The 14,315-nt window shown below is 41.2% G+C and overlaps 1 protein-coding gene across 1 annotated transcript in view; it reads right to left on the reverse strand.

Annotated features, from left to right (window-relative positions):
- KIAA0232 overlaps nucleotides 1–14,315 on the reverse strand; it is a gene marked incomplete at its 5' end in the record, with an annotated part of 45,750 nt that overhangs the window by 12,166 nt on the left and 19,269 nt on the right. The window contains 3 exons of the mRNA XM_084266846.1: nucleotides 177–3,474; nucleotides 4,386–4,467; nucleotides 5,831–5,897. Of these exons, the coding sequence (XP_084122972.1) occupies nucleotides 177–3,474; nucleotides 4,386–4,467; nucleotides 5,831–5,897 (3,447 nt within the window). The remainder of the gene's footprint in view (nucleotides 1–176; nucleotides 3,475–4,385; nucleotides 4,468–5,830; nucleotides 5,898–14,315) is intronic.

A 14,315-nucleotide genomic window follows, 5' to 3' on the forward strand; every position in this document is an offset into this window, starting at 1 on the left:
ACCATTACAACACAGAAGTTTCTCCTTCCGTCCAGACACACCCTCCAGTGTTTGTACAAAACTGGATTTTTCTGGAGAACTATACAATTACAAACACTGAAATCGAACTGCCACACGACAAACTGCTGGTTATGGGCTGCCAGCTACAAATTCCATAATTTTATATATCCACATACCTCTTCAAGCTCTCCTGAAGAAACAGGATTATCCTCGTACGCGGGGAAATGGCACCCTGCTTTACAACTGCAAAACCTGCCAGTCTCCTCACGCGGCTCCACTATTCTGCAGTTTACTTTGGAGCTCTCCATCGCCCTCCCATCTAGAGATTCTTTCATACTGCATTCTAAACAGGGATCTTGGTTTCCTACTGGCAACATCCCAGCCGACTCTTCTTGGGAATCCAGTGATGTCTGCGCACTCTTCTCCATTCCAGACTTTTTTAATCTGGGAAGGAATTTTCCAGATTCAAGCTCTGATTTTCCATAATAGTGCCCTTCCTTTTCTGCATCTTCTTCCAGAGGTTTGAGATCTGCTTGCGGATCCTCAAATACATCTACTTGAGAAGGGACAGCAATACCTCCCTCATCTTTTTCTGACTCAAATTCTGACTCACTTCCACCACCTGGAGAAAGTTCAGATGCAGAAATTGGGCGAAAGTGAGTCCTTGGAGAAATCCGTATAGCCCTGTACTGCGTTCGATCAACACCACATATCCTGGGGTGTAAAACCTCACTGTCTGAATCAGAGCACAGAATCGACTTAGGCTTAAAACTAGGGCTGAAAGATGCAATTCCTTCTGGCTCAAACGAACACTCTACATGAAGAACTTGTGAAAATGGATTGTTCAGGTCAAAGGAAGAGAATGAGTATTCAAGCCCTGGTTCTTCAACTTGAAAGTTACCACAAGCTCCCAGTAAGTCTTCATGGAAGATAAAAGAAAACCCCTTATTTAATCCGTTATCTCCACTCTTTGATTGCTCATTCTGTTCAAATGAGACAAACGGCCTCCATAATTGCCTATGACCAGGGGCAAAGCTATTACCTGGAGTCATAAACACATCTGTACCAGCTATGGTCACTACATCAGAAGCTGCACATTGCAATAGGCTCCCTTTCGAGTGACTAGGTGGCACCACTGCCCATTCTCCATCACTGTTAAATGTTTTGAGCTCCCCATACACACCACCAAGTATAAATGAGTTTTCTTTATCCTGGTTAACATCCCAAGGTTTTGACGGTGTAGTGTAGTCACCACCATCTACTTTTGATAAATCATTTGAGACAAAGGCTCTCTTCTCTAAATTCTCCTTTTGACCTTCCCAAAGGTGGTACTCTGATCTCTGCACTGCTTTATTGGGCTCCTGGAGGGTTTCAACTTTTGCTTCTGTATCCAAACAGCAGCAATAGTTATTTACATCAGTTGAAAACAACTCATCTTCTATTCCTTCTATCTCTACCACTGCTGCAGAATTTCTGTCTGTCATATTTGTCCAAATATCTTTTATAACCCCTGAGCTGTAGCCATCTCCATGTGGACTGCTTTCACTACACCCTTGTGTAGCTTCATAGTCTTTACTTTCTGCTTTTTGTTCTAGCTGAATACCACAGACAGATTCTAGCTTAGATTTTTTTTTGAAAATCAAAGTGGGCATTTCTCCTAACGTCCTAGCTTGTTGCTGGCAGGTTTCTTCTGGCAAAAAATCTAGAATTTCTTCATCTACATAACTCGAAGACACCCTAGGAACTACATAATTAATATCCTCTGCATTAAATTGCGTGGATTCTTCATACGGAATATTTAACGTCTCATTGTCTGAACGTGTTTCTTCCGAGTGTGACCATGGACTACAGGTTCTTGTTGAAAGATTGGAACAGTGTTCATTTTCATCAAAGGCACTATTTTTGGTCCATATTAGCAATCTAGACTGTGTTTTCCCAAGAATATTAGCAGTGCTACTAGAATCTGCATTTTCATTTCCCAAGTTGAGTGTTTCAAAAGAAAATGGTAAAACAGAATTACTGCATTGCACTTCAAACACTGAAAAACAAGAGTTTATACCAGACCCTTCATTAATATCTGAAAAGAGCTCTTGATTGCCAGCAAGCATGTGTGAATTAAGCATTGTGCTGTCTAAGATGGGGGAGAATCTGATCGGAGAATCTCCTCCAAAACTTTCCCCATCCGCATCACCAGAACTAGAAGATGAACAGCACTCCCAAAATTGAGCTAAATTACTAAGGTCTTGCAAGAACCACCCTTCAGCACCAACAGAGCTGGTCGAATCTGTCCATATTGCACTTTCCCCTTGCAACTCCATTCCATCTAACACTATGCAACATTCTGCCTCAAAATCAGTTTTTTCTTTACTCTTTTGTCGAATCATATTTAAAATCCGACTCTCCCCTTGCATCGCATCTGAGGCACCAGGATCCAACATGGATTGATCAATATCCACTTCATAGAAGTGCGTTAGTTCTGACAGATGAACATCATCTAAATATTTGTCGTCCTCGGGTTGAGAACATAGTGAGGTCCCAGCGAGGTCAATCTCCTCATTTAGAACTGCAGGCATTTCTACAAAGTGACCATCGATGAAAGTACCTGCTGCGAGGTATGTTTTATGAATATTATTGTTGCTAATACAAAGACCATGCACTGATTCAGACAACTCTTCTACAGCTTCTGATGCCACGCCACATGTATCTTCTCTATTGCGGTACGTAGTCTCCAGCTTGCTTTTTCTGCTGAGAGGAACAAAGTACTCTGTAATCGGCTCAGTATACCACAAGGGCTCTTCTTTATATTCCTTTTCGTTTCTGCTGTCTAAATACAAATCTTTCCCATCGCCACCACCAGCCTCTTTCCTCCCGATTTCTTTCAGTGGCCTTTTCCCTCTTTTGCAGGGCTGTTTGACGGACCCGCTGCTGCTGCTGCTGCTGCTTCCGCTGTGGACCTTCCGATCGGCCTTCTCCCCAGGTTTCACTGAGAGCCTGCTTTGCCCGTTGCGCCCCTTTTTGTTTCGGACCTCTCTCGTTTTGTGCCTTACTTTAATACACTTCATTGATGCCTTGTATTCGCCCTGATTCCCACTAGAACTCGAGCCCGCCTCGCTGGATCCCGATGACCAGGAGCGAGGACGCATCTTTCCCTCAGGCTTATGTCTGACTTGTTTTTTGTACAGAACAGGCTTCTCTTCAACAGTGTTGTTACTAAACTTGTTTTCTTTCTCGGTTTTGCTTTTCTTCTGCTGGGTTCTCTCCTGTACAGTGGCAGATGCTTTATTACTTCTTTCTTTAGTTACTTCACTTTCGCTATTGCAGTCCTTTGGAGAAGATGTATCCGTGCTAGTTGGTGGAGCAGTGGATGAAGATGAGGAGCTAGAGTAAGAGCATACTTTAGACTTATTCCACACGGTCATGATTTCCTGCAGGCAAACTGGCTTTTCAGAAAGAGGAGGAAATGCTTCATAGTACCTGAAAGCAAACCAAAAAGCTGGCATTGAGATCGTAGAACTTCACACAGGAATTAAGATCAGAAAGCATCACTAAAATGTGTTAAGTTCTATATAGTTTGATTGCCCATCTATTAAAAAGAGCTACAGCAATTGCAGAAATCAAACATTATAACCATGGTTTTGCAAAGACTGTCAATAAGCCCTGACTTCTAACAAAACATCTCAGCTACTGCAAAAAAGGCCTAGTGCTACAGTAGTTTAAAATGCTTAGCAGCTTTGTCCAACAGGGACAAGATTAAAACGTGGGTTTCTACAATGTTTGACAGTAAAGAGGTTTCTACTGAATTGCACATTTTAAAAAAAATCTTTAGAAGTCAGGTAAGTGCACATCAGCACAACTGGTTCCTTGAAGAAACACCATCCATTTAGCAGCACTTACTAATGACTGCTACTAACAATGGTCATTACCAGAATCAGTCCTATCTCCAAGAGCAGTCAGTGATAAAATTCCAGGGTACTTCAGTAACACCAGACTGAGGTACTTGGTAATTAGTAGAATACTTTGGTTATAAAAAGTTTAAAGGTTATAAATAGTTTCAGTTTCTCACTGCTGCAAGAAGAGAAGGTCTGGAGAAAGGAAACCAATTGTCTTCCTGCAAGTCTAATGCTAGGTTTTTTTGTCTTAAGGAAGCTTGAGTTCTGCATACAGTCAGAAGAAAGCTGTCAGGACTTTGACTGAAATTAAACTAGCCCACGGTATCAAATACTCATATTTAAATACAGAAGATGAGCAAGAGAAGATGGCAGGAGAAAAGTATTTCTTAATATCCCCAAAACTCCATATTCCCCACTAAGTTAACGTCACCGGTTTGAAACAAAAGGAGGAAAGAGAAAAGCATCTCAGATAATAATAATAAAAAACATGCATACATTTCTACTTGATCCTTTACTGTGGGAGATAAATCAGTCTCGGGAGACAGAGAGCCTTCTAACTTTTTGTGAATCTTCTCCTCTGTTTTGGAAGAAAATACCAAATGCTTAACAGAAAAACTCAGAAATCCAGTGTATTTTATAGCAGTATTTAACAAAAATCACCAGGATGTATACATGCAATAGTAGTACATTTCCATAAAACACTGTAAATAAAAGAACAATGTATAGTCTGGTTATCTGACATAAAGAAATTATAACTTATGGCCCAAGATTCAAGTTTTCCACAGCCCTACAGATTCCACCAAACAGGACTGGCTAGCAGCTGCACCCAACACCACGGTTGGCAATGCCCCTATGAGGAGATCTCCCTCTTACATTCCTAGATATATAAAACAAAAAGATTTTTAAAAAAGCAACTATGTAACTAAGCATTTTTACAAATGGTTGTTTTTAAAAACGTTTTGCTACACACTTTTACAAATTTCTCATGTGTTTCAGTACAAAGAAGTACTCCTGCAGCAGTCGCTGTGCTTTGGGTGGATGCAAAGGCAGATTTCCTGTGTGAGGGGTGGCTATAACTATTTCTAGTCCTTTGTAGCAAAATCTGTAAAATACCCAAAATGCCAGGAGATACATGCTAATTTAACTTTTTCCCCCACCCCCCAAATAAATGCTCAGCATCATCTTGGTTCAGTAAGAACGCAGCACTGCACTGTGAGAGACACCAGGACCTGACTAGTAATTACTGTTTGAAAGACAGAAGAAAGGGAATCAAAACAGCTAAAATCGTACTTTAAGCAGGTAAATATTTACCCTTTACTTACTGCTATTTATACTACACCACAAACATATTACTATTACTGTAAGAGCCAAAGGCTGTTGCTATGTGCTTGAACAAACATCTACATACGACCAACTTGAGCTGGGGACACCACAGTTTTACATTATGCTCCTGGCTGGAAGCTTGGCAAGATAAAATCCCCATCACCATTCCCCTCACACCTAGGAATTTCCAGTACACCTCTCTGCCATGGCTACTCAGATGCTTCTCACAGAAATAGCCAGTATACAACCATGCTGAGGCTCAAGTATTCTTCACAAATCTCCATGTAAGGAACAAAACCCAGCCTACTGCATGGAGATTTCCTTTGGTGGGGAGGGGAGATGCTGCATATGGAACCTTTCCTAAAAAGCATAAATAGCTGGACATGGCCAGTTACATCTTTTCTTGAGGAAAACTCCATTTGTGAGTGGCTATTTCCTAGGTAAGCAAAGCACACTAGTAGAGAATTGCTCAAAACAAAAGGAAATTGTTCAGATGTATTTTACAATTACATGGCCTGTATTAAACGCTACTGTATTAACGACCTGCTCCCCCACCCCCATGTCTCACTGATAAAACACGACATATGGCCTCCAAAGTTTAAAGATTTATTCCTTACCTTGCTTACTCTGCAGGTCTTTCAGTCTGGAGCAAAGCTCCTCCACTAACGTTTCAATCCCAGAGCTCTGCAACAACAAAAGCACAGGGGGAAGTAAAAAGACAAAAGAAAAAATAACTTACTAGAAAGAATATTCACTTTACAGAAGGACATCAATACAGTAAACACATGTCAGCAGACATATTATTCTTTTTGCATGGTAACTACACATTAAAAACCAAGAAAACTGATTAGTAAGTATAAATCCATTCCTATAAATGCAGTAATAAGAGGTCAGAATGATTCCACAAATGCAAATACACCCACACACATGTTTCAAACTCCAAGTCACAAGCACTGTTGTATAGTCAAGGTTTTGCAAACTGCACCATTGTATTTACCACACTATATCACTTAGGATTTAGCCAAGAATCTCAGAATAAAGATCAACTGGTAAAAGGATACAGAAGATTAGACGTGACAGCGACAAGAACAGTATGAAGACACATACATATGGGTGGCAGAGGAGAATAAAGGCTTCCACAGGATCTTCATGCAAAACTTTTCCCAGTTTTGCCTGTTTAAAATGCCCAGTTTGGGGGTATTTTTAGACATTGTGTTACTTGCTCAAGAGAACAGAGGGAAAAATAAACCCCTTATTCATATTCCCTATGAGCCTCTATTTTCCTCCTTTATCCATAGAATCATATAGGTTGGAAAAGACCTCTAAAATCATCAAGTCCAACCATCTGTCCAACAGCACCATGTCAATTAAACTACATCCTGGAGTTGCCACATCTACATGTTTTTGATCACCACTGGGGATGGTGATTCCATCACCTCTCTGGGCAGCCTGTTCCAATGTCTGACCACTCCTTCAGTGAAGAATTTCTTCCTAATACCCAATCTGAACCTCCCCTCACACAACTTGATGCCATTTCCTCTCGTCCTATTGCTAGTTACTTGGAGAAGAGACCAACCCCCACTTCACTACAACCTCCTTTCGGGTAGTTGTAGAGCGCAATAAGGTCTCCCCTCAGCCTCCTCTTCTCCAGGCTAAACAGTCCCAGTTCCTTCAGCTGCTCCTCGTAAGACTTGCGCTCGCAACCCTCCACCAGCTTTGCTGCCCCTCTCCAGCACCTCACTGTCATTCTTGTAGTGAGGGGGCCAAAACTGAACACAGCACTTGAGCTGTGGTCTCACCAGTGCCAAGTACAGGGAGACAGTCACCACCTAGGTCCTGCTGGCCACACTATTCCTCCATGTAAACGTTCCATACACTCAAGCTTCCTTTTAAATCCCATTTCAGTATTTTTCTCACATGCTTCTGCTTTTACATTCTGCCTAGAATTACCAGTGGTTCTAGATATTTAAGCAACAGAACAGCAAATCACTGGAAAACAGCCACAGACACAAACCAGTACAATATACTGCCAACCATCCCACAGGAGAAAGCCCCAAGCTATTCTAATGGAATAGAAGTTGAATTCCAGTCACTGAAAAACTAAATACCAACCTACAGCCTGACCTGACTATTCCAGTTGGAAGGAAAACTATCTGAGGTGGGTACTGTGTCAATATTCATGTTGTTAGTACTCCAGTGCTCGGGGATCATGCTTGCAGAAGCTTTGCACTTCCCATAACTGCAAACAGAAGGCTGGAGTCATGGCTGAATGCAGCGACCTAAAAACCCCAAACCAAGTGAGGAGGATGCAAAAAGTCTCCTGTGCATTTCCATGCAGCTGAGAACAGTGATGAGGGACAAGTGCACAGCTTCTTGTATCCTGTGCACAGTTTCCTCAGTAACAACTCCAGCATGTTCTCTGCAGCGTATGTGGAGATGCTGAGGCTTACACAAACCTCCTACAAAACTATCACAGCCTCTGAGTTTGACATGCTCTTGGGCACAGCTGCTCATGGAACATGCATTCTGTCCAAAGATAACGCAGATCAAATACTGAGTTACAGAAATACATAAAAAGGAGGTTCATTTGCTGTGTCACCACGGTGGTGCAGAGATTTCACTTTTCAAGATGTAAGAGTTTCTCCTCTCTCCTGATTACTGGCTAGAAATTGCTGAGAAATGTAAATATATGCTGCTAAAGCACAAGAAAAGATTATGGAAAAGGGAATACTAATGTATACAGTGAAACTAGCTTGTTTAATTCTGTCAGAAACACACACTTGAGAAATCATTTACTGAAGCAATGACTTACAGGCTAACTTCTAAATTTTAATTACTTGCAGTCAAGTGAGAAAGCGGTTTTCTATTCCTAACTGCATTGCTGCGCTGAAGGGCTAAATATAAACCTTTATGCCACATACTTGAGGATGACTTAGCAATATTAAACTCCAGAAGGCATCTCCTGTATCAGTTAATCTACCAACATAAATTGTTTAGAAAGCTCCAAGCAACACAATAGCAAGCCTATATAGTTATAATAATCATCCCTTTATGCCTATAGCCCTCCAGACTCCCCACTCCTCTGCCCCCCCACCCCCCCCAAAAGGGCAACAGAGGAGGAGCTGGCCTTGTTTTGGCTTAGCTCTCTGAACCGCCTGATCAAACGGACACCTGTAGCCAACACACAAAACCCTAAGGAATATCCATTTGCTTCCTTAATCATCACATCATGTGGGAGAAAAGAAGAAAAAGAAAAAAAAAAGCCAAGAAAATCCCCCAAAGCAGCAACAATAGGCTCACCATTACACCGAAGAAGTGCAAACTTTTGGAATCCAATGCTTCATTTCCTCCCGAAGCGTGAACCTAATACTGGAGTCAGCTGACAGGCTGCGCGCTGTCCTGCGGAACACGCCGAGGCAGCCAGCGCCAGCTTAAAAAAAGAGGGGGGGGGGAACCACACCACTGTGCAGAATGCCAAGTCTCTGGAGACCACTTGCTCAACCTCTTACTGCAGCACAGAAAAACCAGCTGCAGACTTCATGTAACCGTGCCTCCGCAATTAATTGGCGTATTGAGAGTGTTTTTCTCCCAAGGTGAGCTCTACTGACTCTGCTTTTGGGTTCTTTAAGTCCACGCACTGTAGTTGCAGCAACCCCGCTGCCAGAAAGTAAGATACTCCAGACACTAGCTTGGCTCACCACGGCACAATGAGTTAACAAAATGAGGTGATCTGCCTGAACTGCCTTGGTTATGCTCAGACCTATGACAAATACCCCAGTACCTTAAAAACGTTTTGCAGCCTGGAAGTGCCTAATTATGATTGCTTTTGTAATTCCGACGTGAAAGGCTTAACTCTCATGATTATCTCGAAGATTATTTAAGCTACTGACCCAGATTTCTCCTAACCCCTTTCTCTCATTCAAACTGCAAAGGGCAGCACGTAATTTTTTTTCAATTCCTATTTTTCATTTTGCACAACAAAACTTCCTCCAGACCAAACACATTTTATTCTGTTCTACTCTTGCCAACCCATTTCTATTTCCTTCCCTGCTTTAACTTACATCCAGTTTGATCAAAAGTTGTTCTTTTTGACTTTTTGTCAGCTGGCTGAAGCAAGGGCAGGATGACATAAAGGACAGGTTTTATGTTACTGGCATAGGAGTGACTGTACTAACAGATAAATTAAGCTACTGAACTCACCCCAGCATGAGCAAGAACAGTTAACCTGACTGCTGGAGCCAGTGTCATCCTTACTGACCAGCAAGATTCTATCCAGAGTCAAATTAATGGAGTTCAGCATAACAAGGAATGACAGCAATTGGAAAAACAAACCCCAAAGTTCACACACATTTTTGCATAGATGTAAAAATCACAGAATCAGAGTGTAATAGGGGTTGGAAGTGACCTCTGGAAACCACCTAGTCCCCGACATAGCAGCATCACCTAGAGGAGGCTGCACGCAACAGTATCCAGGCAGGTTTTGAGTATCTCCAGAGGTGACTCCACAACCTCTCCGGGCAGCCTGTTCCAGTGCTCTGTCACCCTCACAGTGAAGTAGTTCCTCCTCCTCCTGTTTAGGTGGAGCTTCCTACATTCGAGTTTATGCACACTGCCTCTTGTCCTGTCACTGGGCACCACTGAAAAAAGACTGACCCCCATCCTCCTGACACCCACCCACGGTTGGGTTTTGTGTTTGTTCTGTGTGTGGTTTCTGGTTTGGGTTGTTCTTTTGGGGGGGGAAGGGGGTGTTTTAGGGGGGGTGTTGAGGGGGTGTGTTTTTTGGTGTTTGGGTTTTTTTTTTTTTAAACACATACCTATATATGTGTATATATATATAATGTCAAATATTAAATCAGGGATCCTTTTAACATGCTCTACTTTGGAAGCAGAGCAGTCAAAGATGAAGTTCTGACAGCCAGTATTTAGAATGAACTTTCCACATCCAATGTGCCATAAATACATACACAGAAACAGAAGAAATCCATCACATTATACAACTCAAAGAGAAGGGACAATTGTTTTGAAGGGTTCTGTTTTGCTTGGGGTTGGGGATGGGGTATGTGCTTATTTTTCCTTTCCCCCCTCTTCCTTCTTCTAGCCTAACAGAATTAATAGCATCCTCCAGAATCTTTGAACTGCGGTCTGGTAAATATTTACTAAACACTGCTTGTCACTTTGGGCATGGAAAGTTCCTTGTTCCTCTTCAAGCTTTTCGAAAATACAAAAGCATTACACTTCATTTTCTTCGAGCAATTCAAATAATCCCTCATTTGTTTCTTAACTTTTTGAGAGCTTTCTAGCTTACACTTTTAAAACAAATCCTCATTTCACTATCCCAGATTTACAGAATTGTTTAGGTTGGAAAGGAGCTCTGGAAATCATCTAGCCCAAACCCCTGCTAAAGCAGGATCAGCTACAGCTGAATACAGACACTCTCTTCACCGAACACAAGTTCAAACAATCTAGACATTAAAATAACTCAATATATTCGTAGTTTCAAGTCATTCTTTTAACTGGCCATAGGACTCTCCAGACAGAGATGGCACTCTGTTTTCTGACATGTGGCCTGTCACCAGGAGCAGGATTAGGTGGTTGTTCTGTACCAATCAGCTGTTTAGCCACGTGAACTGAGTAAAGCACAAGCTGCGATTCATTGCAAGTATCTGTTATCCAGCTCTCATCAGCCTCCACAACACAGAAAAAGTCTAGTTTCATTTGCTAACATACTGGTACACTACAGTTCATCTGGTTCCAAGGACTTGCAAAAAGAGGTGCTCGAGAGACAGAAGGGCAAAACCAAAAGGACTTATAAAAACCTCAAACCCTGACCCCCACAATCATCAATCAGTCAGTAAGTAAATAAATAAATCCATCCACCGAAACAGCAGCCTCCCTGGGGTGTCCAATTCAGGTAGAGTTCAAAGGAGTAAAACAAGGTTCCAGTTCACATTATGGGATTTTCCTCCAATATCACCTGTGATCCACCTGTGTCACACTAAGAAACATTTAGAGTGTGCATTTGTACAACACCATTTCATCCTTCAGCAGTGAGAACTCCATTAGATCTTTATTTTTTCACTTGAATACCTAATGGTTTACAACAAAGACAATGGACCAGTCAGAAAACCAAATTCTTCTTATTAACCTCTCTTTTGGGGCTCAGCTATACTTTACACAAGTAATCATCAACAAATGTGTGGCATGAGAGTATCAATTTATAAACAAACTGACTTAATGCAACAAAAGTCTAATCTCGAGCAATACAAGAGCAACAGCTCTCCAAGAAGGAGATAAAAATACTTTCTTGCAACTCGGTCTCATCTTGCACACTAAAAGAGCATTAGGAAATGTAGAGCAAATATCTAGGAGCAGGCTCAGATTTCAGAGCTGTAATTCACTACTTCACACCGCACGCTCTGGGAGAGAAGGAGAGAACAGCACACAGTTATTTACTGATTCTAGATAAATACTACCAGCCCACTGACTACCTTGAAATGAACGTGTTCCCTCTGAAAGTAGGTTACTAGAGCAGTTAATCTGACTGTGGTTACTTAACACTTCCTTCTTGTAGCTCCCTCCCATAGCAGGCTACACTGAGAGAAAAGTTATTCCCCCGAGAAAGGGTAATTCCTCTCTGGAAATTATCCTTCTTGATTATTTTTCATCACTTCCAAACAAACATGCTGACTTCCAAGCCAGGAAAGACTATCCCAATAAGCAGGGCTGTGGAGAGATTTCTCTTCATCACAGAACTTCAGCTTGCAGTTGCTGGAATGTTCTTGCCTATGTTACCAATGACAGGAGAGAAGCTCTTACAGGCGTGTTCCCCCCACTCTGCAGAAGCTATTTCCTGATTCAAGTGAAGTGTGGAAAGGACACTTGAAATTTCCTCAGTGGGTACTATGCAATATTCATCTAAGTCTGCTTGTGGCTATGGTAAGAATTCATAGTGAACCCCAATTCACATTTTTGGGTGAAAACTATCATTCTACATTAAGGAAAACCTCATTGTTCTGTGATGAAATATAAGGCTTTATTCCAGTGAGCTCGGTAACCAACCTCTCCAGCTTTTTCATGGACAAGGTTGTCTGTCTGAAAGACTGTGCTGCCTCCTCCCTCATAAGGCAAAATAACTTTCAATCATACCAAACACCTACTTTCAGTGTCCAAAACAAAGTGATCTCTATTATGGGAGACTCTTAAATAGGGGAAGTGCAAGATAAGCATTCATTTACTTTTGCTGGCTTAATGTAAACTGAGAAGCAAATGCCAAGAAAAACCCATTATGAAGCAACTTCTATGTAGACTAAGATCCCACAAAGAACTTCTCCAGTCTGATATATACTTTTTCTGTATCAAGAAAACACTCAAAATACATAGTAATTAAAACTTTTGTGACCTCCCATTACAGTTAATACTATTCTTAGGGTAGCAGCTTTGGTAACCTGAAAAATCAGATGTGTGCTGCTATGAATATCTATTTAAATGCCAAAATCATAAGGAAAAAGGAAACCAATTTATTGTAATTATTTTATTCTGTGATGGTTACCTTGGCAAGAAAAATTCAATTCAATTTTCTATATGAAATCTGAAGTTTTAAAACACAGGCTAATGTAGTTTGCCAAATTCAATACCACATACTTAGAATATGAATGGATAAAGGAGGAGAACTGTTGAAGCCAATGGATTCGTTAATGCACAGCCAAGAAAAGTTCTCTGAAACCAATACAATTTAAACTTTCATTAACAAAAACCAATGATTGCTTGGAAATACAAGAGACCTCTGGTATCTCTTCTCAGAAGCAGCCGAGTGACATCAGTCCAAACATATGTTTTGAAAAATAAAATCAATCTTGTCTAAAATTCTTCTTAATTCCTAATAATTAAAAAAAAATCTTTCCTAAATAATGCAGTGTGTTCTAAAAAAAGCTAGCATAGCCCTTTCCAGAAGGCAAACTGGATATAACCCAGAAGAAAGATAGTATTCACTAGGTTTATGAAGTGTTTTGGCATTTCCTGGAAAAAATTGTGAACAATCATCCTCAGGCAGCCAGAAGTGCTCACTGCTGAGCATTTCTCAGTAGAGAAGCGAGGCAGAGTAGTGAGGCAAGATACATGCTTCCAGAAGCATTACGCTTGCTTTGGAATCTGAACTTCAACTTCTTTTCTTTAATAAATACAGACTTTTCAACAGCCACTTCAGCATTTCATCCTTGTGGCTTGAGATGGCTTTTACATGGTTTGAACCAGCCTTCCACTCTCCTTTACCTTCACATTAACAGCATTCAGACTGTCACTTCAGTCCCCTCCTTACGGGGCTTCTGGACAAACACTTTTCACTTACTTTAAAGAAGACAAAAGAATATTGGGCACTTCCCTTCCTCATCTCCCATTCATGTCACTGCTGGCTATATGAAGATGCAGAAGTTAAATGGCTTCAGAAACCACCTAACATTTACCAGCTGACTTCCCCAGTACAGCACAGGGGCCAGAGTCTATTGCCTAATTTGTACTGGCTTACATCAGAGAAGCACAGAACAGCACAAAAAACAATCAGTGATTAAAATTATTTCCAAACAGACAAATCTCACATCCTACCTAAGGAGAAGAGAAACCTTGTCCCCACATTATGAGATCCACAAGTCCTTTTGCTACAGTTCTCACACCACTGCACAACACTGCCTTGGTCTAAATGGCACACAAGTACCATCACCTTTGGGACTGCAGTAGGCAGCCAGAGTAACTCACCAATAAAAATATGCTTGGACCTGGAATCGTAATCAACTGGTTAATTTTGCCTGATTATTTCTTCACAGAAAGTGTACATACAGAACTGCAGTAACTGCATGGAAAATTTGACAGTTCTGCACTTCAAGCAAGGAAGATGACAAATGCAAAGAGATTTTCAATAGAATTTTATTTTAGACACAACTGAGATTTGTGCCAAAAGCAAGGGGCATCCAAGAAATGTTTAATACCACCGTTCCCTAGAGCCAGACTTGTTCCTGTAAGTGCTCCTATATGATAATACAGCTATCAGAAGGGTCATAAGTCCCCCTTCATAATTCAAAGCCTGTGAAACCAATGCTCCAAACCCAGGAG

This window comes from Gallinula chloropus (assembly GCF_964237585.1).
Source record: "Gallinula chloropus genome assembly, chromosome: 7".
In the NCBI taxonomy this organism is placed as follows: Eukaryota; Metazoa; Chordata; class Aves; order Gruiformes; family Rallidae; genus Gallinula; species Gallinula chloropus.